This window comes from Cnephaeus nilssonii (genome assembly GCF_951640355.1).
Source record: "Cnephaeus nilssonii genome assembly, chromosome: 3".
NCBI lineage: Eukaryota > Metazoa > Chordata > Mammalia > Chiroptera > Vespertilionidae > Cnephaeus > Cnephaeus nilssonii.
In genome coordinates this window covers 66,232,684-66,256,352 of record NC_137074.1, presented here as the reverse complement: position 1 = coordinate 66,256,352, position 23,669 = coordinate 66,232,684, and the positions used below count along the sequence as shown (strand labels likewise).

The window sequence follows — 23,669 nt, the reverse complement described above, 5'->3', positions numbered from 1 at the left end:
CACTTTAGCATCTAGCGCTGTTTCTGAACATACAATGCAGTAGACATGTGATGTGTTGTGGAATTATACATCTGAAACCTGTATAATTTTGTTAACCAGTGTCACCCCAATAAATTCAATAAAATGAAAAAAATTAAATTAAAATATACACCTACTTTAATTGGTTCTAGTCTCCTTTTCTATTTACTTTCTGTATATGTCCATTAATTACTCCTGACACATGCCCACTTATTCTACCCCAACATACATACACTCACACATACGTATGTGCGTGTGTGTGCACACAGTCTTCTTTCCTTTCTTCTTCACATGGCATAGCTTCTCATTTGTATTGGAAGAAAACTTGGCAGCTTGAAAATGAGATGTTCTTCACTTTTACATTCATTTCAGTGTAGCTGGGGAAGTACCACTGGTACTCGGTTCAGCATGGGCCCGGAAGAACCTTGTTAGGGTACTATTGATACAGCCCAGAGAGTGTGGTCCTTTTGCAATGTGTAAATTAACTTAATAGGCCCTCTTTTGCTATTTACCACTGCAAAATTTAATTGTGGCCAAAATGTACAGCTAGGCCTGTTTCATTGACATTGAACGGGCATTACTTGGTGTTTGGGCCACTCCGTGCCAAAGCAATCAATGAACTTAGGATGGGTGTGTGTTTATGGAGTGGGATGGGAAAGGAAGAGAATAGGAAAGTGGAAAAGTGACAATTTTTCTAACATTAATACATTGTTGGACATAGCATACAGACCTGAAAAGATGAGTCAATATTTCTTTACCTGATGGCATGTTAAAGGAATTAAGGAAGGTGCTTTATAAGCTTTTCGTAATTGACAATCTTCTACAGTTCCATGTATAAGGATGACATAAATTACATTTTCATCATAGATGTCACACTTGGTGCTTTTTGGTATATCTTTTACATAAACATTACAGAGTTTTAATTGCATCTTGTAGGTCCAATCCTGGAGGGAAAATACAATTTTGTAGTCCACTTTTTGTTTATAAAGTTTAATATAAATTCCTAAATAGTTAATTTCTAACAGTACTTGAATGCAATTTCACTCAGAGAAAAGGATATATTTACATAAGCACCTCTTACCTCATAGGATAAATGTTCCCTGATTTTTTGGGCAGTAATAGAAAGTCCAAGTTTTAGCCACATTTTATATTCAATGTTAGGATACAATTTTTCAAAAGCATCGTACAAGTGACTTTTGGGAATAAAACATGTCTGGAAAAAGCAAGATATAAATTTAATATTTTATTCTGTTCACCTATAGTTTAAGGAAATAAGCTTTACTCATTTACCTATAATATTAAAGCTAAAAATTTAAATTATATAAGATTCATGTTACTGCCTGGAAACCTAATAAAATGTTTATATTAGTAAATATTTGTGTGATCTTGTTATGCACTAAGTATTAAAAGACTACATGATCCAATGAGAGGTTCTTTATTATTTTTCAGTGGTAAGTAGCAAAAGAGGGCTTATTAAGTTAATTTACACATTGCAAAAGGACCATACTCTCTGGGCTGTATCAATAGTACCCTAACAAGGTTCTTCCGGGCCCATGCTGAACTGAGTACCAGTGGTACTTCCCCAGCTACACTGAAATGAATGTAAAAGTGAAGAACATTGCATTTTCAAGCTGCCAAGTTTTCTTCCAATAAATATGAGAAGCTATGCCATGTGAAGAAGGAAAGAAAGAAGACTGTGTGCACACACACGTACATATGTGTGAGTGTATGTATGTTGGAGTAGAATAAGTGGGAATGTGTCAGGAGGAATCAATGGACATACTAGTATAAAATACAGCTACAGAAAGTAAATGGAAAAGGATCCTAGAACAAATTAAATTAAAAATTTGTTAAATGCTAATTAAAAATTTTTTTCATTTATTGAATTTATTGGGGTGACACTGATTAACAAAATTATACAGGTTTCAGATGTACAATTCCACAACACATCACATGTATACTGCATTGTGTGTTTAGAAACAGCACTAGATGCTAAAGTGATCAAGACAAATGAAACTTGCAACTTGCCCTCAAAAAAGCTCTCAACCAAGTGGAAAGAAACATAAAATATGTTAAATAGAACATTTACAGGTTTGATAGAAGTACTTACAGGCTAAATCTAGAACCCAAGAGAAACAGGAGGCGGGGCTAAGAGAAATTCTGAGGTGAGAAATTGTCACAAGAAAATGTAACTGTAAGATTTCACTGAGGTTGCATTAAATCTATAAATCAACTAGAGGCCCAGTGCACGAAATCGTGCACCTTGAAAGGAACTGTGGGCCACAAGGCTGCAGTGGGCACAGGGTTAGGTCTCAGCCCATCTTCTGTGCCTCTACCTGGCACCTTCTGCCACAGCCCAAGTCCCCTGTCTCCCGGCAGCCTTGCTCCTGCCACCACTGCTCCCACATGCTGAGAGTGTCAGCCCCCTCGCACCCATTGACAGTGAGGAACAATTGGGGCCAGTGCCAGCAGTGGGTGCGAGGGGGGCCGGTGCCGTCAGCAGGTGTGAGAAGCAGCTGCTGCCCTGATCACCCTTCAGGAGCAGGGGGAGGCAGAAAAGTCCTCAGGGGCGATCGGGGCCAGCAGCCACCACTCACACCCGCTGACAGTATCAAGTGATTGGGGCCAGCGCTGGGTGCCAGAAGCGGGTGCGAGTGGTGGCTCCAGTGCCAGCAGCAGGTGTGAGTGCCGGGTAGGACCGTGGCACATGGGAGCAAAGAATTTTCAGTAACCACCAGAGGCTCACCCCAATGACAGCAACCAGTGCCCTACCTTGGTCTGGCATCCCCGCTCACCTGATCTACCATCCTGCCACAGCCAATGCCCGCCATGTTCCGCGGGCACCCCCTGGTAGTCAGCACACGTCATGGTGACCTGTTGTTAAGTTATTCCGCCATTCAGTTTATTTGCATATTAGGGTTTTATATATATATATTGGAAGAATAGATATCTATATATATATAAAAGCCTAAGCGACTGAATGACCAAACTACCAAACAATTGGTCAACTGATCACTATGACATGCACTGACCACTAGGGGGAAGACGCTCAACGCAGGAGTTGCCCCCTGGTGGTCAGTGAGCTCCCCAAAACGGGAACCTCTCCCACCTTCATGGCAGCGTTACTGAGCAGTGGTGGCGGCAGGTGCAGTGAGGCCGGGATGAGTGGGAGCAGCGTGGTGCCTTGCCTGGGCTTGGGCTCCTCCCTGGCTGCATGCCACTTGGTGCACTACTATATCCCTTGGGGGATGTTGGACTGCTGGTTTCAGCCAAATCCCTGCAGGATGGGGCCAAAACCAGCAGTCTGACATCCTCCAAGGGGTTCCAGATTGTGAGAGGGCACAGGCCAGGCTGAGGGACCCCACTGGTACAGGAATCCATGCACCAGGCCTCTAGTCTTAAATAAAATTATGGCTTCCAATCTCTGAAGAAGTTCTACCTCTTTATTTACTTAGAGTTTCCATAAATTCCCAAGAAAATATTTTTTAGTTTTCATTGTAGAAAAGGACTTACACATCTTCGGTTAACTTATTCTTATTCACTTATCTAGTACAATAGGGTTAGAAAAAAATAAACTGACATAAGAATTATAAAGAAAACACCAAAATTGTCTCTGTAGATGACATAATATCTACATTTCCAAAATCCTAAAGAATCTACCAAAACTAACTAGAATTTATAGCAAACTTAGCAATGTAGCAAGATACAACTTCAAATTCCAAACAATTGGAAACAAATTTAGTTTTGTCTCATCCTGTGCATGTGCAGCTCACCCCTCAACCAGTGACTTACAGAGAATCATCACACAGACTCCTCAGTCCCTCTCAGGCAACTCCTTGTAGGCCCGGCTCTGCAGATTCCTGCCAGGTTAGCTGCCACAATTTCCAATCTTGCCCTTCTCAGCTCACCTTCTGTTTGTTGCTTGTGGTTGGAAACTGTCCTGGGCAGAGGGTCAAGGTGGATGTGGGGCTTACTTTGTGAGTTTCTTTCTCTTCTCTCAAGGTTTCTAGATGGACACTGCCTGTTTTCCATTGGCTGAAAACAATTGCCTCATTTATTTTGTAAAGTTCTATGGTTGTTTCTGGTGTGTGCTAGTACACTACCAGTAGCTTCATTATAGCCAGAAGTTGAAGGATAGGGTATTTTTATGCAATCCCAAGTGTTGTATAATTCTACTTGTATATATTCTAATATGTACTGCTGAATGATAGAGACATTTTAAAGTTTTCCCTTGCCTTTTTCCTCATCTCCACCCCCTTTTAGGGCAATTAGGTCATTTGGCCTGAAGGGCCTCCCACATTCTAGATTTATCGAACTATTTTCTCTTGGTGTTAATTAACTTGTTTCTCCCCGTCCTGCATTTTCTGTAAACCGGGTAGATCTAGAGGCTTCGGGTTTTGTCTTTTCTTGTATAAGAAGACTTTGTGGATGGTACCAGTACTTCTACTACATCATATCATGAGGTACATGATACTAAGTTGTCCCACTTTTAATTATGTTAAGATTGTCCTTAGGTGGTGTCAGCCTGGTACTTTCATCATAAATTTTTCCATTAAAATACTCCACACCAATTGATGGTTGAAGCTTAGATCCATTATTTCATAGGGATGGCAAGATGGAGTATTCTAATTCTCTCATTCTATATTTGTTAGCTGGAATTCTTTACAGAAAAAATTTTCCTCATCCTTTTTTGTTGTTGTTGTTGTTACTTTGGAAGAATTCATAGAGAAAAGGCAGGATAAATGTGTAGTTCTTTTTATTGATATCCCAAAAACCTTATTGGAAATAAAAAAATTGGTGTTATTATGACTTATGGACTTTTATATATTTATAGGGTTCAATTGTTTGCTGTTATTGTTCTTTGTGTGTTCAAATTAGGCCAGTGGGTGCCTCTGTTGCTTTGAGCATTTTTGTCCTCAATCTCATCTAGGAAAACTACCATCCATTTTACTCAATTTTTCTATTAACAGATCCTAGCTGTCTGAGTTTCCCCCTTTTTTTACCCTCCAGATTTTGTATTCATAGTTAACACATCCTGCCTAATTTCCTCATCGGAGATCTCATATGATTGGGTTTTCTGATTAAATGCTTCTTTCAATATTGTAGGTTAACTTTTTTTGTTTTGTTTTGTTGATCCTCATGTGAGGACATTTTTTCCATTGCTTTTCAGAAAGGAGGCGGGAGGAGAGACAAAGAAAGAGATAGAGACAGAGTTATCTGACCAGTTGCCTCCTGCATGCACCCCGACCAGGGGTCAGGAGCCAACACGCAATCCAGGTACTTGCCCTTGACCAGGAATTGAACTCACAATCCTTCTGTGCATAGGTGGACACTCTAACCACAGAGCAACATTGGCCAGGGCATTGTAGGTTAACTTTTTCAAGACATTTTGTCAGGACGCTATACTAGGTAAGTACAATTATGTTAACAATTTCCGTTTCTTTGCCATTTTTTTTTAAATTCCCATTAGATTGTAAGCATATACTAAGTACAAAGATAATCTTAAATTTGATACTAGATATTTAACAAGATACAACAGTAAGACATAGGTGATGTTTTCTGACCTCCACCACAGTTTTGCAGATGGCAGAATATTTCATGGGTTCATTAGTTAAAAGGTTCAGCTCTCCTATTGTTTCCCCACTGATCACATAGTCTGTGAAAATTATCTGATGATCTTTTTCCTCTGATTCAGAGAGTATTTGGTCAGCCATCAAACCCGATTTTGATCTTTGAAGCTGTTCAGGAACAAAAAAAGAGAAAAATATGTATGCCAGATAATATACCAAAACTATCTAATTTATGGCTTTCTTTACTGTTGGTTTTAATAATTTTAATATGTGCATATTATTTTGAAAATATTTATTACTTGTATTTTTAAGCATATTTATTAAATTAGTAATGACTTAGAAACAAAGCATTCTTAAATACTTCAAACTTTCTGATTCCTCCTACTTAGTCAACCTATACCTGCCTTAAATGGCTTAATGCCCAACTCAGACAAATGTAAGATGCATAACAATCCTACATAATAAAAGGGTAATATGCAAATTAACCATCACTCCGCTACGCCCACGATTGGGCCAGCGGAAGGCGCGGGTGGCGGGACTCGGGGTGGCTGATGGGGCTAGCGGGAGGCGCTCCGATCGGCGGGTAGCCAGAGCCAAGGCCTGGGTCCCAGGTGCCAGAGGAAAACTGGTGCCGGCAGTCAGGTGAAGGAAGATCTATTGCACGAATCTTCGTGCAATGGGCTTCTAGTTTATATTATAATTTTCTATCTTAAATATTATTCTTTTAATTTTTTTGTTATCTATGGGAAAGTATAGCTTAAAGTGTTTGAATAAGAAAAATTGCTGTTCAGATGGTAGCTGCTAATTTAAAAAAGAAACGGTGCAGTCCTTAACAGAGAAAAGTAGAAAATCTCAATTTTATAAAGTTTTTAGCTTATGCTCACAAATGCATTTATAAAGAACTCTTCCTTACCTTTATCATACCTGAAATAATTATATAAATTCCTTTGGTCTCATCACCTTCTTCAAATATAGTATTTCCACAATCAAATGTTATAAGTTTGGCTTTTTCCTAGAATATAATCACCAAATACATGCTATAAACAATATTTTAGCAGTGGTTCGGGATGTTGAAGTTTACACTTTAATATTGTTTTTACAATTTTAAAGTAAATATAACTCAATAAGATCTGAGGCATTGCATTAGTAATAAATTTGTAAGAGAAAATAGAAATTATGAATAGCAAAGTGGAGAAGGTGAATATTCATAAATATATGTAATGTCAGAAGGGGTATTTATACATGGGTTAAGAAGAAATAATATAACCTAGGGATAAGAATGTAATGGAAGAATGAAAATATTTTGTCTGGCCCTAGCTGGTTTGGCTCAGTGGATAGAGCGTCGGCCTGTGGACCAAAGGGTCCCGGGTTCGATTCCAGTCAAGGGCATATGCCCAGGGTTGTGGGCTCAATCCCCAATAGGGGGCGTGCAGGATGCAGCCAATCAATGATTCTCTCTCATCATTGATGCTTCTATCTCTCTCTTCCTCTCCCTTCCTCTCTGAAATCAATAAAAATATATTTTTTTAAAAAAAGAAAATATTTTGTATGGATGAAAAATAATAATAGATGCAGGCTAATGGCAAATATGTTTCATACATACTTATGCTCTTAAACATCAGATGAATAAAAATGTATTTATTCTAAATATTTTAATCAGGTGGAAAATATAACTGGTCTTTTGGCACCAAGTAGATGTAGAGAAAGAATGTTATTAGAACAAGATAGGCCCATTTATTTGTTTATTCCATAAACACTTACTGAGCACCCCTATTCAATAAGGAAAGTGCCAGGGGATGAATATTCAGAAAATGAATGAGTTAAAAAATATTGTTCAAGAGGGAGATATAAACATGATTGTAATGTATATGCTTAATGTTATAATAATGGTATATAATGAGTCCAATGGCAACACCTTTGGTCCTTCAAACTGGGGATGGACCATGGGATGATCTATTGGTAGTGTGTTTGAACCCCAAAGCCTACTTTTCTGTGTACCCTCTGCAGGAATGTTTTCAGAGAATCAATAATCAGGGAAAGTTTGGGGAAAAAAATGGTGAGAAAAAAGGCATTTCAAGAAAAGTAAATAACACCCACAGATAAATAAAATTAGAAAACAGTAAAAATGTTGGAAGCACCATGAGTATGGAATATAGAGTATATGATGAATAGGCAACAGAAGATGAAGATGGAAAGAGAGGCAGGAAGCCGTCTGTAGAAGACTTTGCATGCTGTTCAAAGGGATTTTGATTTTATCATATAGGCAATAAAGGACATTTAAATAATTTTAACCTGGCCCTAGTTGGTTTGGCTGAGTAGATAGAGCATCAGCCTTGAGACCAAAGGGTCCTGGGTTCAATTCCAGTCAAGAGCACGTACCGTGGTTGCAGTCTCCTCCTTGACCCAAGACCTGGTTGGGCTTGTGCAGGAGGCAACCAATCGATGTGTTTCTCTCACATTGATGTTTCCCTCTCTCTTCCACTTCCCCTAAAAATCAATGGAAAAATATCCTCAGGTGAGGATTAACACACACACACACACACACACACACACACACACACACACACACAGAGAATTTTAACCTGGAGAATATCATGGTTAACTCATTATTTTTTAAAAGATCATTTGTTGGTACATTAAAGATGATATCTCATTAAAGAAGACATTAGTAGGAAATAAAAATATTACCTGAATAAAGCTTATATGGTCTTTTTCTAACCATGGAATATGGTGTAGTGCTTCAGTAAGAGTAAGTGACTTGACAATAGGTTGAAAATCAAGTAATTCTCTTTTTTTGTTCATTATTAACTAAAATAAAAAAAATTAAGAAAGAAGATGAACAAAACTAGTGTTCACAGAATGTTTAAAACAATTATGGCTTTGCACTTTCTTTTTTTTTTTTTTTTCACTTTTCTGAGACTTTGGTTTTTCCATGGAAACTTCCAACCTCTCTCTTCTTATAGCATTTTTCTGCTATCATATTCTAAAGTCATAGGTTTACTTTTAAAAGTAAACCTTTTTACTAAAGTGTAGCAGATAGACCAAAAATGAACAGACCATAAAAGTTCACTCAAAGAACATTTACAATGTGAAAACATCTGGGTAGCCAGCATCCAGATTAAGAAATAAAACATTTTTTGTATCTTAAAATCCTTCCTATGTTATCTACTTGTCATTGCTCAAATCCAAAAATAGTCATTCTTCTATCACCCAAATCTAACTTTTTCTGGGTTTCAGCTTTATTTGCATATAATCAAAGAGTATGTACCTGTTTTTGTCTGCTTTCATTTGCTCAACATTATGTTTCTGAGATCCATCTACAATGTTGCAGGGAGCAAAAATACACTCATGTTATTTTCATTGTTGTATATGATTATGTTGTACTAGTGGCCTGGTGCATGAAATTTGTGCATGGGTGGGTGGATTCCCTTGGCCCAGCCTGCACCCTCTCCAATTGGGGAGCCCTTCAGGGATGTCCAACAGCCAGTTTAGTCTGATCCCTGTGAGATAGGACTTAAACTGGTGGTCGGACATACCTCTTGCACTCTGGGACTGCTGGCTCCTACCAACTCACCTACCTGCCTGCCTGATCACCCCTAACCACTCTACATGCCTGGCTGATTGCCCCTAACTGCCTCTGCCTGCCTGCCTGATTACCCCTAACTGCCCTCCCCTGACAACCTGATCTTACCCCCAACTGCTCTCCCCTGCTGGCCTGATCTTGCCCCCAACTGCCTCTGCTTGCCTGATCACCACTAACTGCCCTCCCCTGCTGTCTTGATCTTGCCCCCAACTGCCCTCCCCTGCCAACCTGGTTGCCCCCAACTGCTTTCCCCTGCCGGCCTGATCTTGCCCCCCAACAGCCCTCCCCTGCCAGCCTAATCACCCCGAACTGCCTCTGCCTGCCTGATCGCCCTTAACTGCCCTCCCCTGCCGGCCTGATCTTGCCCCCAACTGCCCTCCCCTGCTGGCCTGGTTACCCCCAACTGCCCTCCCCTGCCGGCCTGATTGCCCCTAATGGCCTCTGCCTCGGCCCCCACTACGATGGCTTTGTCTGGAAAGATGGCCAGTCGACCCAGTCTAATTAGCATATTACCCTTTTAGTAGAATAGATAGATTATCTAGGATAGGATTGCTTAAATGGGGGGAAAAGCCTTTTTCATCAGGAGGAGATGCTCTTGACAGACAAAAATACATAATCCCTATATGTGGACTGATAGCCAGCTATATACACTGCCAAACTGGTCATTAAAAAATTGAACCACTTTCTTACACCTTACACCAAACAGCTGTTGCCCTTAAAACCCCTCGTCAGCTCCTACCTTAGGTTCTGCCTTCACAGTTCACCCAGATTAAGTTGTGATTGGTTGGTTTCTATGCCAGTCAGCATCAAAAGCTCTGCCTCCTAGGCAGCCATTGGCTCCTTGCACTTCACCCAGATTTGGTTCTGATTGGTCAGTTTCTATGCCAGTCAGTGTCTCCAGGCCTATCAACAGGTCTGATCAGAGAGGCGGGGCTGATCAGCAGCCTCAGCAGAGGCCAAGAGAAAGAGAGGCTCGGCTGCTGTCAAGGCCCCGGGTGAAAGAGAGAGGCAATGGCTGATCAACAGCTGCCAAGGATGCTACGGATCAGACCCTGCTTTTCTCTCTAGGCTAAGGTGACTAGACGTCCCGCTTTTGGTGGGACAGTCCTGATTTTTAATAATTTGTCCCGCGTCCTGCGGCATTTTAAAAAAGTCCCGATTTTTGGAAAGAATGCACGACAAGCTAGGGAATGGCGGGAGAACGGGAAGGGAATATACGGTTTTCGGAAGCCATGTGGCTATTTATCCAGGATATGAGTTTTATATTATTTTTGTTAATTTTATAATGTTAAACTTTAATAATAACAAATAATTCTTGAGAACTGATTATCGAGAACTGCTTATCAAAGTTCGCATTGTTGATTAGTTGTTAGAATTCGACCACCATTGTTTGGACTTAATGAACAATGGCATTTTTGGGGATTGGCAATGACGAAAACATTTTGTAACTGTCTCTCAGACGATACACATCGTACTGCGTGCTAGTAAGCTAGTTAAACAAGTGATATCAGTACAAATCAGCTATTCAGATAATTTAGGTAAGTTATTTATTTATTTATTTATTTCATAAATACATAAATTTTCTTGAACTTAGCAGACAGTACTCGTATTATTTATATTTTATAGTGGCAGCAAAAAGTCTAGCGCCAGCCTTGAAAGTGACACTTACGACTTACGTTACGGCAAATTCATGACCTTTTAAACAACGACAGCAATCTACTAAAAAAATTCACTCAAGTAAGAAATATGCCAAAGAATAAAACAATACTATACATAATTTTTTATTTATTATATTTGTAAATTGTACTTACGTTGAAATTTTAAAAAATATATTACAATACTATTTTTGCGTTCTATGAAAATTTTTGTTGCTCCATATAGACCAAATTTTTAATCAAGAACTCCCCTCCCCCCCCTTCCCCCCGCCCCCCGTCAATGGTGTCCCACTTTACCCATGTTAAAATCTGGTCACCTTACTCTAGGCCTCTCTTCGGGCCTGATCTGCAGCCCCCTTGGCAGTCAGTGCTGAGTCGGGGCTCCTGCAGTGGTGGCAGTCAGTGCTGGGTCACCATGGCAACCTAGCACTGACTTCTGGTAGGTTGAACCTTTGGCCGTTTTGGATGTTACGGACCCTGGGGTTTTTATATATTAGGATTATTATACTGCAGCTTTGTCTACTATTGATTAATACTTTAGGTGCTCCAGTTTGGGGCTTTGTAATACTTCTATGAGTGTTTGCTATACATGTGTACATATTTCTGTTGAATATATAGTTATGTCATCTAATTGCTGTGTCATAAGATATATGGTCAAATTTAGTAGATTTTGCCAAACAATTTCCTAAAGTGATTGCATCTAGTTATACTCCCACTCTAATGTTCCAGTTGTTCCATTATTTGCCTACACTTGATTTTGTCACTTTAAAAAAATTTAAGAATTCTGATAGTTATGTATTGGTCATTAATTTTAGTTTTTATTTGTATTAAGCTTATGAAATGGTATTTGGCAACTTTTGTTCTGTTTATTGGCTGTTTGAATACCTTCTGTTGTGAAATGCCTATTCAAATCTTTTTTGCATTTTTTAAAATATGGGTTTCTGTCTTATTCTTATTAATTTGTAAGAGATTTTTATATATGATGTTAGGGAAGTGTCCAATCATAGAAAGAAGTGATCCCTTACTATGGCAAGAGAGGAAAGAGAAATTGACCACTGGAGCTGCAGGAAGAAAACTCTCTATGGTGTGTGCTTTGTTCTAGAGAACTATTTTGTTAGATATTCATATCTCAGGATGACCTATAATGGAAAGGGCCAAAAGTAGGTTTGAAGATCATAAATGACTATATATCAAATAAGTATAATTGCCTGAAGATATTCTTTCTTACCTTGTTAATTTCACTAGCTTCAATTTTATGAAGAATTCCTTTTAACCTGAAAACCCTAACAATTTCTCTAGCCAAACTGAGCATGACGTTAATCTCCTCCTTTGTTTTCATAGTGACAGCAATTTCTGGATGATCATACTCTAAGTAGCCTGAAAAATAACAAAAATTAAATGTTTAAATGTTTCATTTGGACTAGAAACTAATATTTCTGCTCTAAATACATGGAATACAACCCTCAATACAGGAAGAAGTCTCTCTTCCTAAGGAGGCCTCTGCAATCAACCACTATTCAGCAGTAGTTGCAGAGCTCTGCCTGCCATTTTCTTGTCTTCAGCTCATTCTTGTGCTGTGAAGAAGGACAGACCACTCCAGTCTCAGGACTAACAATTCTATCAATATACCTGCACTGGACACTTGAAAGGCTCTTATAAGCTCTAAGTCTGAAGTTCATGACTTAACTTTTCTGTTGACTACAGACTGGGGCCTTAGATATGGCTTTTGATTAAGTCTTTTCACTCCGCCTGGGTAATTTTCCACTCACCCTGTCTGTGCATGGACATGCCTCATCCATCTACACTCTCTGCCTGTCTAGTCTGGATTCCCAGATGCCCATGAGAATTTCACCCTCCTAGACTGTACATTTGGGCTTTTCCTTGGTCATGACTTCTTGTATGGCTTGACAAGTATCTGCCATGTAAGTTCTCGCAAGCATGGCCTCATTCCCAGGCTTGCTGCGTCCCTTTGCTACCTACCATCTGGTACCCAAATCCCTTCTCCTCACACAGCAATATTACGCTATAGGAGTGTGTCTGTCTTACTCTTGGGATTTGTTCAGCAGTAAGAGTATGACCTGGCATGATTCAGAGAATAGGTTGTTGTCATGTTTGGGCGCTGAGCCCCCCAGAAGCCACAACAGAGGTCTGTGAGGCTCTGTTCTGATTTTAATTATTTCTAAAGCCTAAATCCTCAGATGGCAGCTCTGTGGCAAGTGGGAGATAAAAATATCTTCTTTCCTTTGACTGTTCAGGAAGGTATGCACATGTCTGGCTTGAGAGAAAAACAAACAAACAGAATTTATAAGGTGATAATAATATGTGTAATCATTCCACACAGATGTGTTTTCTTTAAACAGAACTTAAAAGGCCTGCATTGTGGCATAAGGCAGAGAGAACAAGTTTGGAGAGATAATATACTATTTGGTCCAGCTAAAAATGTGATCATATTGTTGAGGTTATCCACTTTATTATTAGTAGTAAATAGGTTCCCTCAAAGATCAATTTACTTATCAAAACCATTGCCTCTCTGAAGTAGTGATAATAAGAGATGATCATGAATCCTTAGGTGAGAGGTACCTACCTAGCTCTTTCAGAGCATGCACCGTATTCTTCGTCACCCTCTTTAATAACACCTATGAAACAAAATAAACATCCCCATTGGAAAACAAACTATAATAACATGTCTTAACATTTGCAACTGATAGATTTTTAACCTAAATTAATAACTAGAGGGAAATATGTAAAGCTTTTCAGGGATTGGACTTAAATTTTGTGCACTGGATTCTATTTTGCTCCAGCAAGGGTGATGGAGAGGATAGGAAGTGGCATCATCAAGGTTGGTTTTGAGAAGCCTGAAGGTGAGTCATATATTTTTCTTTAAAGTAACTTGTTTTAGGATCCTACTGATTCAGAAAAGTGTGGGCATGATAGGTACTTTCCATTCAACTTTATGACAGCCTCCAAATGTGGTACATAGAGATGGCTTTCAACCTTAAGTGAGTTAACTTTCTAACTCACTTAAGGTTGAAAGCCATCTCTATGTACCACATTTGGCCAAGCTGTGTGAGAGCAAAAAATGAGGATTAAAAGTGGACAACACCCTAGAGAGACAAGTCCTTTTGTATTTTCTACTGTCTACTGTCAAATCGTAGTGCTAAATATGAGTGGTTAGGAAAAGAAACAACATTTAGGGAAATAGTTTTAAAGTGATAGGTGGTAAAGGGAGGAAAGATACTGCTTTTTGTGTTCTACTAATAGTTTTTAATATTTAATTTTCTCAAGTACAAAGTTTTGGCATATAACACATAGCATTCAAATGTTCTAAATTGCCTCAAGAGGTAAATATTTAATTTCTGATGTAGCTGATAAACTTCGGTGCCCCTGTCAGTGTGACTCTATCTCAATCGAGAAAAAGAAAATATAAAAGCTAGAACTTAGGCCCTAGAATTCTCTTTGCTGTTTATGTGTTTGGGAGCATAACCTCTCTTGGCTTCATTTTTCTCCTCCGCATAAGGAGGGAACTAGACAGTTTCCCTTTAGATAACTTATTGTTACTTCTTTCCATTTGCCAGATCCCCATCTTTTACTTCTTTTACTATGTACCGTGGGAAAAATAGGGGATAGAGAGAAACAGAAGGAACCTTTGTGAATTACGTAGACACTTTATTTGCTCAACACTGCCGCCACTCCTCATCCTCCAGTGTTTCCTATTTACTGTGTCTGTAGCCTGCTCTATCCCGGAACTTGCATTGGGAGGGAATGGACCACTGCACATGGGGGTCATGATTGCCTCTACAAGGACAGCAAGGTATGTTCCAAGAGCCTTCTAACTTGATAATATGGCTCAGACATTTTAGTAAGAATGCTTTTTCAGTAATTAAATGTACACTAGTTTAAGTTTTTACAAAAATTACCTAGCAAACCAGGGACCCAAGAACACATTTACATATATAGACAGAGAACATGATGGGGTGAGGGCAACTGAGGTATAGGGAAAATAAACTCTTTTCTTAGTATTTAGTTTTTCTCACCTGTTTAACCTGCTTAGAACTTGCAATCTGATCAATTATAGTCATTATGTCTGCTTCACCTTGGACATATCCTTTTAGGATAGCATATTTATAGGACAGCTGATGACTCATCCTCTTATCTATAAATTGCAGCAGCTTTGGAGTGATGAGCTGAAAAAGGAGGGCTACTATTTAATATCAATTGTAAAAATTTTAGTTGATATATTTGTTTAACTACAATAGATAATATTTTAAAATGACATGTTCTTAACAGTAATGATAGTAACGTGTCAAGGCTCTTGTTATTGTATTCGTGATACCTTTATAACTTCATGGGTAGAGCTATTTCCCTGTAACTAATAATGTTGGCCACGTGTATAAAATTATGGTGTTGTTCATTACTTATTTTCCTTATAGAAAACTAGTGTTCCCGTTGCAGGAAAAATCCTGCAATAGGGTTTCCTGCTGCAGTCTACCCCGCCCCGCCTCCGCTCCTCCCTTGTCCCCCAGCCCGCCTTCTCCTCCAGCCCCGCCCCGCTCTCCTTCCTTCTCCCCCGGCCCCACCTCTGCTCCTCCCTTCTCCTCCCCCCCGGCTTGCTTGCTTCTCCGCAGCTTTGCTTCCTTCAGCATCTCTTGGCTTCTTTCTACGCTGTCTTGATATGCAAATTAGCCGCCATCTTTGTTGGGGTAATTTGCATACCCGTCCTGATTGGTTGGTGGGCGTGGCTTGGTTGGTGGGCGTGGCTTGGGCGTAGCAAAGGTGCGGTCAATTTGCATATTTGTCTATTATAAGGTAGGATTGTATGCTATTTTCAACTGGTTTAAATTCTTGGAAAACAATGCACTCAATCATTTATGGGCTTAGTAGAAAATGACTGTCTAGAAAATACTGCCACTGATAAATCTTCTGCTAAACTTTTTACTACATGGTTCATTTGGGTTAGAACATACCACAACTATACTCCCTCTTGGATCCCACCATTAACTTCTCACTGTTTCGTTGCTGAGGGTGTAAGGCTCCAGGTTATCTGTCACCATTGTGCAGTCCTCTAACTTCAACAGAGTTGGCTGCTCCCTGTTTTCCTGGCTGTGCTCCATAATCTTCATACTCTGCCCTCCAACCACCTGCCATTAATCCTCAGAGAGCTCATACTCATCCTTCAAGATTCAGTTCAAGTGTCAACTAGTAAAGAAAGTCCTTTATGTCCCACTAGTATTCTGTGCATACTACTGTTTTGTACTTACCCAACCCTTCTTCAATGAGCTGTCTGGGGGCAGAGACTATATCTAATTTGTCTTCATATTTCAAGGGCCCACCATTTGACATAAGATAAAGGTTAATAATGTCTTGGATATATAAACAAGCTTTCCTTAGGTGGATTATAAGTTTCTTCACTTAAAGTATTTGGTTGGCTTTGTGTATCTTCTATCAAAAAGAATTAACTTGTCACTGGAATACATAAGCCTTGCCTTCCTCATGTCAAAATGCAAAGTAGCATTACTTATGGTCTCATATAATACTAAAAAGGAAAAGGCTACTAGTTGCATACTTTTAGACCTGGCTGGCTTATGCCTCTCAATAGCAAAAGTATTTTTAAACATGTGTAAGAAAGCTCTAAATATAAAGATTCTAATCTGTTAGCTTTATATCTAGATGAAATATATCTTATTTAGCTTTGTATCTCCCATAGTGCTTATATGTGTACTAGAGGCCCGGTGCACTAAACTCATGCACCTGGGGGTGGTGGGGTGGGGAGGTGTCCCTCAGGCCGGCCTGCACCCTTTTCAATCTGGGATCCTTTGGGGGACAGCCATCTCACAATCCGGGACTGCTGGCTCCTAACCGCTAGCCTGCCTACCTGCCTGATTGCCCCTAACCACTTCTGCCTGCCAGCCAGATTGACGCTTAACCACTCCCCTGCCAACCTGATTGACACCTAACTGCTCCCCTGCCGGCCCAATGCCCCCAACTTCCCTTCTCTACCAGCCTGATCACCCCCAACTACCCTCCCCTGCTGGCCTGATCACTCCCAATTGTCCTGCCCTGAAGGCCTGGTCGCACCCAACTGCCCTCCCCTGCTGGCCTGGTCACTTCCAACTGCCCTCCCCTGATGGCCTGATTGCCCCCAGCTGCCCTCCCTGCAGGCCTGGTTGACCCTAACTGCCCTCCCCTGCTGGCCTGTTCCTCCCCAATGAGCCTCCCCTGCTGGCCATCTTGTGGCAGCCATCTTGCGACACCACCTAGGCTTTTATTATATAGGATGTGTCTTGTTTGTGTATGAATAGAGAAAAAGGCAGAGAGAGAGAGAGGAGAGAATATCTGTGTATATATATTTATTTATATATCTGTGTATATATAAATATGTATATTTCTAATGCTTTGTGATAGAGGGAATGTTATATAATTGAAATAATCATACAGAAAATAACTACCCATCATACTTGTTATTGAAAGTTATATTAGACCAGTGATTCTCAACCTTTCTAATGCTGCGACCCTTTAATACAGTTCCTCATGTTGTGGTGACCCCCAACCATAAAATTATTTTTGTTGCTACTTCATAACTGTAATTTTGCTACTGTTATGAATCGTAATGTAAATATCTATGTTTTCCAATGGTCTAGCAACCCTGCTAGCAGTTCTCAACCTGTGGGTCATGACCCACAGGTTGAGAACCGCTGCTGTAGAGCCTAAGACCATCAGAAAACACAGATATTTACATTACGATTCATAACAGTAGCAAAATTACAGTTATGAAGTAGCAACAAAAATAATTTTATGGTTGGGGGTCACCACAACATGAGGAACTGTATTAAAGGGTTGCAGCATTAGAAAGGTTGAGAACTGCCGAAACCGGTTTGGCTCAGTGGATAGAGCGTCGGCCTGCAGACTCAAGGGTCCCAGGTTCAATTCTGGTCAAGGGCATGTACCTTGGTTGCGGGCACATCCCCAGTAGGGGGTGTGCAGGAGGCAGCTGATCGATGTTTCTCTCTCATCGATGTTTCTAACTCTCTATTCCTCTCTCTTCCTCTCTGTAAAACATCAATAAAATATATTTTTTAAAAAAAGAAAGGTTGAGAACCACTGTATTAGACAATAAAAAGTAATTTTTGATGCTGTGATTCTATAATACTATAAATTTATATAACACAAAATGTATATTTTTTGGTTTCTTGATTTTTGTTTGCTTTGACACCATGAATGATTTCCATTGTTATTTTTTGTTATTGTTGTCATTGATTCCCATCTTTTATTTCAGCCATCTATGATAATAAACATTACTTTGTGGTTAATTAGTACTTATATTAACACTAGAGGCCTGATGTATACAATTCGTGCATGGAGGGGGGTTCCTCAGCCCGGCCTGCACCCTCTCCAATCTGGGACCCCTCAGGGGATTGGGCCTAAACTGGCAGTCAGACATCCCTCTCACAATCCAGGACAACTGGCTCCTAACCACTCACCTGCCTGCCTGCCTGATTGCCCCTACCTTGCCCCCCTGCTGGCCTGATCACACTACCTTGCCCCCTTGCCTGCCTGATCACCCCTAACCTCTCTGCCTGCCTGCCTGCCTGATCACCACTACCTTGCCCCCCTGCTGACCTGATTGCCCCTAACTGCCTCTGCCTGCCTAGTTGCCCCTAACTGCCCTCCCCTGCCGGCCTGATCTTGCCCCCAACTGCCCTCCCCTGCCGGCCTGATCTCGTCTCCAACTGCCCTCCCCTGCCGGCCTGATCTCGACTCCAACTGCCCTCTCCTGCCGACCTGATCACCCCTAACTGCCTCTGTCTCGGCCCCCACCACCATGGCTTTGTCTGGAAGGAAGTCGGATGTCCGAAAGACAGCCGGTTGACCTGGTCTAATTAGCATATTACCTTTTATTAATATGGATTAGTGCCCCAGTGCATGGATTCCTGCACATTGAAAGGAAATTAATTAGAAGGTGGCTGGTGGGGCAGGACTGGGCAAGACGGGCCAGACAGGCCCTGGAGCCAATCCCGTGGTCTCTCCCTGGCTGGCCACACCTGGGGCGGCATCATGGCTTGAAGGGCATCTGTATAGTGAGTGGGTCCCTCTGGCAGGTGGGGTCCCTTGGACTAGCCTGCAGGGATCAGGCCAAAACCAGCTCTCCAATATCCCTGGAGGGGTTCCGGATTGTGAGAGGGCAGTTCTCAGGTTATGCACCCTGGAATCGGGCTCCCTCCTCTTTGGTTCTGGGTGCATTACCCGAGAACCTCCACTGCCAAGTCACTGCAGCTGGGCAGCTCCTGTGTTGAGCATCTGCCCCCTGGTGGTCAGTGCACATCATAGCTACCAGTTGGATGGTCGAATGGTCGGATGGTTGCTTAGGCTTTTGTATATAGAGATGGAATTTTTCATGTACTCTCTATTCAAAGAAAAATCTATGATGAGTATTTCTATACTTCTATGTACTAAATGAATTTCTAATATAATTTGCATATTTATGTTATAAAACTTAATTTGTTAAAGGAATCTAAATTAAAATATAGACATCAGCCCAACAGAAGTGGAAGTCATATAACTCATCAACTTGTTTTAGTTAAAATTTTATAAAACTATCAGAAGAAATTTGAAATTGCATAATTTAATAGTTCTTTACCTTCAAAATGCGCAGTACACGAAGAAATCGAACAACTTTGAAAAACATCACTATTTCATCCAAATCAAAAACATTATAAGCGGATTGTGTCTCAATAAGTATTACATCTATGATGCCAACTAATGTAATAGCGAATTCAAATAGGTTCCAGGCATGCAAAAAATATTCCTTTCTCATTGCTGCTATCTGTTGATTTAAAAGGGAATTATGTTATTTGTTTCTGATTTCACTATACCATTTTTCTATAATAACTGAAACATCACTAGTTATGTTTTTCTCTGATCTACCTTAAGACTATACTTCTCTAAAATACTAATACACTTCATATTTTAAAATAACAATTTGAAATTAAATGGTTCAAATGTCAAAGTCTATTCCAAAGGAGTAAATATTCAAAATAACTACTATTTTATGATAGCTTATTAATTCATTCCTTCTTTATTTAGAAAAAACACCTTTTATTGCAACCTACTATATCTAAGAGACTGGGAGGTGTTAAAAATATTGTGTATTTCAGCCTGGGACATTGGGTTTCCTGTGGAATTTTAAAGAAAGAATAGGTTTGCAGAAAATATATCTGTTTTGAATATGCTGTTTGCAATGTCGGCACAGTATTTTGCTGGAGAGATCCAGTCAGCTATTGTCTATATCATCTGAGGCTCTAGATACAACCTCAGCTGAAGACATGAATATAGGAGTCATTAGACTATGGATGGTAGTAAATGCCAGGGATGTGAAGAGATAGCATGGCCTATGAGGTCCTTTTCTGTTAATTTATGGCTGTGTCTCCTGTCTCAATTTCTATATCCTCTACACAAATTTAGCATCTCTCCAATGTCTACCTTGACCATCCCATCCCTAAGCTCCAGTCATTGGGAATGATGTCTCTTGTGTCACAATGTTGCCTCTACGTTTTACCTTGTTCTTGTCTATTACGCTGTGTGCTCGTGGTACTCATTCCCTACGTTGGCTCTTATTCATTATTGAAAATTCAACTCAAGCATCTACGACCCTTGAAGACCTTTCTTTTCTGACCCTTCTATTCTGAATAAGAAAATCCTGTTGCTATTTCCCCCACATAGCCGCAGTGTAGTCCTTTATTATAATACTTAAGATACTGATTTGTAATTTTGATGAATTTTTTTTCTTTCAGCAGCCTTATCCCCCTACTCACTATGATTCAAAGGAAGTATAGGAGGCAGACATGCTCATGTCCCAAGGAAAGCATATGCTTTATTATCAATTAAGAAATTGCTATGCTATTTATAAACAGATTCCTGTGTGTTTGGTGGTAAAGTCATTTTCCTTGAGTCTGCTCGCATTTGGCCAGGCTGAGGAAATTCAGTGTCTGAATCTATAAAGCAGAATACAAGATCCTGGTCTTATGAGGTCCTGCCCACATCACCAATTAGCCTCCATAGATCTCTCATTTCCTTCTTATTGAAGCAGGTATAAGTTGGATCATTCTCTCAGGAACTTGAAAAAATTGGCATAAAGAAAAGACTATCCAAATTCCAAGTATTCCGAAATGTGAAGATGTTATCTTCAGGTCACTAGAATATAGCCACAGGAGAGGAAGAGCCTGGTGTGGAAGGTAGGTATGGGCTTCAAAGAAATAGGGGTTTGTTGAATGTAAGTTTATCAAAGAATGTTTAGAAGTTCAGGTAATGCTCGCAGATGAAGAAAAGAGATTACCCTTCCTCTGAGAAAGATTCAAAAGGCCATTCCTCTAATAGGTTGAAGAGCGTTTGGGAAAATGTTGAAAATACAGGAAGGAAAATTTTTAAGGCAGCATTGTTTATTAAAAAGAACAACACCTGCCCTAGCCAGCTTGGCTCAGTGGATAGAGCGTCAACCTGTAAACTGAAAGGTCCCAGGTTCGATTCCGGCCAAGGGCACATGCCTGGGTTGCAGGCTCGATTCCTAGTAGGGGGTGTGCAGGAGGCAGCCGATCAATGATTCTCTCTCATCATTGATGTTTCTCTCTCTCTCTCCTTCTCCTTTCCTCTCTGAAATCAATAAAGAAATACATTTAAAAAAAGAGAACAATACCTATGAGGGGTTGGATCCCAATTCTACTATTCATTAGCTTTGTGACTCCAGATTAGTAACACAACTTATCAGACACTCAGGTCCCTCATCTGTAAAATTGGCATAGTATATATACTAGTACAGGGTGTCCCCAAAAATGTATACACACTTTAACAGCTGATAGCTCAATTGATGTTTCTTTCTTTTCATATTTAACCCATTGGAATTAATAATTATTCAAAGTGTGTATACATTTTTTTGGGACACTGTGTGTTTGTGTGTGCGTGTGTGTGTGTCTTAAAAGGTTAATTTAAGGATTTGAAATGTTATAATAAAAAATGACTCGTACTTTATAAGTGATCATTTATTATTATTGTTAATAACATAATGGATATTTTAAAAGGCATAGTATAAAGGAGGAGAACTGAATTAAATAGAAAAGAGGTTAAAGGAAATGCTAGATGAAGGCAAGTTTGAAAACTGGTCAGTGAGGACACATTTTGTGTTAAGTAGATAGGAGACCAGAACAGGGCTGCACAGGGTTGGGAGTATCCTCTCAGCTATGATGGCTGACCATGTCTCTATAGTCCAGTGCTGCTGTCATAAGTGGGCCTGATTGAATAAACCTATGACTATTCATTGCTATGACAACAGATTCAATGTGGCAGAGTACAAAGAATAATAGAGCTAGAGGAAACTTCATTGATAATTTAGACCAACCCTGACTTTTTATAGAAGAAAAAAAATTGAAATTGGGAGAAATTCAGTGACCTTGTGAACAGTTTGTCATAGAAAACCAAAACCAGAGTCATTTTACTAAATTCCAGCTCTGGGCTCTTTCCACTACAGTACATGTTACAGTACAAGATATTACATATTTTAGGAAACTCTTCATTCTCATCCTCACCCTGTAACTAACCCTAACATTAATTGCTTTAAAAAATATGAAATGTCCTATGGTCATTCCAACTAACTTGAAATTTATTACATGTAATGTGATGGGTTGTGAGTCTATCCCCTCTCCAACAGTATCACTCTGCAGGAGCATTTTAATTTTCCATTAAAAATTTGAGACTCATTAATTTTGTCCAAATATCAGATATACTTATTCTATTTAAACTTTCTGGCTAAAATATTTTATATCATGACTTGTTGATCCATATGACACAATATTGTTATCAATTTGTGGGTGTATATTTCCATTATTTGACAACTACCTTTATATTGGATTTAAAAATCAAATTATGATATTATTTTGTATAAATGAGTATCTATCCATCTATTTATCCATTTATTTATCTATTTAGTGTAAAAATAATAAAACCAACTACCTTGCTAAGTTTAAGAACATTGCCAATACCTGTGAAACCCATTTTGGGTCCCTTTGACACACACTATTTTAAAATTTATTTTTGCAAATACAAAAATCAATCTTTAAAGTATGGATATGTTATATTGAGTCACCCTAAAATTACCTTTAAAAACTAAAGTTTATTTGAGAAGTGGAAGAGAATTTTATACACTCTTTTAGAAAACTAGCTAGTGTTGAAAAATGAAGTTAGGAAATCTCCCTCTTGAATATTACACACACACACACACACACACACACACACACACACACACACACACACACTTTGATTACCTTAACTAGGGACTCCAGGATGTAAAATCCAATAAAAATGTAGTTAGATTGTCTTAATTCATCCTCATAGATGTCATCTATTGTGGGCATCCAAGAAATTATAATAGTGAATGTATTCATTAGTATCACAAGGTATCCGACATATTCAAATTCATCAGTAAATACTATTTTATGGAATACATTAAGAAAGAAATATCTGTAAAAAAAGAAAAGGAAGAAGTTTTATCTGATAAAAGGATTACATGGCATTATTTTCATTGTATGTCCAGCTCTATTCTAATCATCAATAACTGCGGGAGTCCAGCTTAGTTCTGGGAGGTAGCCATCAGGAGCTAACACTTTCTGGCATCCTACTTCAGATAGTGTCCTTTTAATTTCCTCTTCTGGGAAATGACTGATGCTGGTTGTCCCTCTTTCTTTCTCACCTTCCTCACCTCTCACTCATTTTTACTGTTCTTTTTAAAAATCCTCATCTGATTATATGTTGTTTTTGGTGTGTGTGTTTTTTGTTTGTTTGTTTTGTTTTGTTTTGTTT

The 23,669-nt window shown here is 39.5% G+C and overlaps 1 protein-coding gene across 1 annotated transcript in view; it reads right to left on the bottom strand.

Moving 5' to 3' along the window:
• The window catches only part of SLC9C1 (solute carrier family 9 member C1), a gene marked incomplete at its 3' end in the record, with an annotated part of 91,370 nt that overhangs the window by 15,264 nt on the left and 52,437 nt on the right, over positions 1-23,669 (bottom strand). The window contains exons 13-22 of the mRNA XM_079766310.1: positions 23,135-23,330; positions 19,462-19,647; positions 14,861-15,010; positions 13,411-13,462; positions 12,055-12,203; positions 8,277-8,396; positions 6,502-6,600; positions 5,583-5,756; positions 1,100-1,231; positions 777-962 (exon numbers count right to left, since the gene is read on the bottom strand). Of these exons, the coding sequence (XP_079622436.1) occupies positions 777-962; positions 1,100-1,231; positions 5,583-5,756; positions 6,502-6,600; positions 8,277-8,396; positions 12,055-12,203; positions 13,411-13,462; positions 14,861-15,010; positions 19,462-19,647; positions 23,135-23,330 (1,444 nt within the window). The remainder of the gene's footprint in view (positions 1-776; positions 963-1,099; positions 1,232-5,582; positions 5,757-6,501; positions 6,601-8,276; positions 8,397-12,054; positions 12,204-13,410; positions 13,463-14,860; positions 15,011-19,461; positions 19,648-23,134; positions 23,331-23,669) is intronic.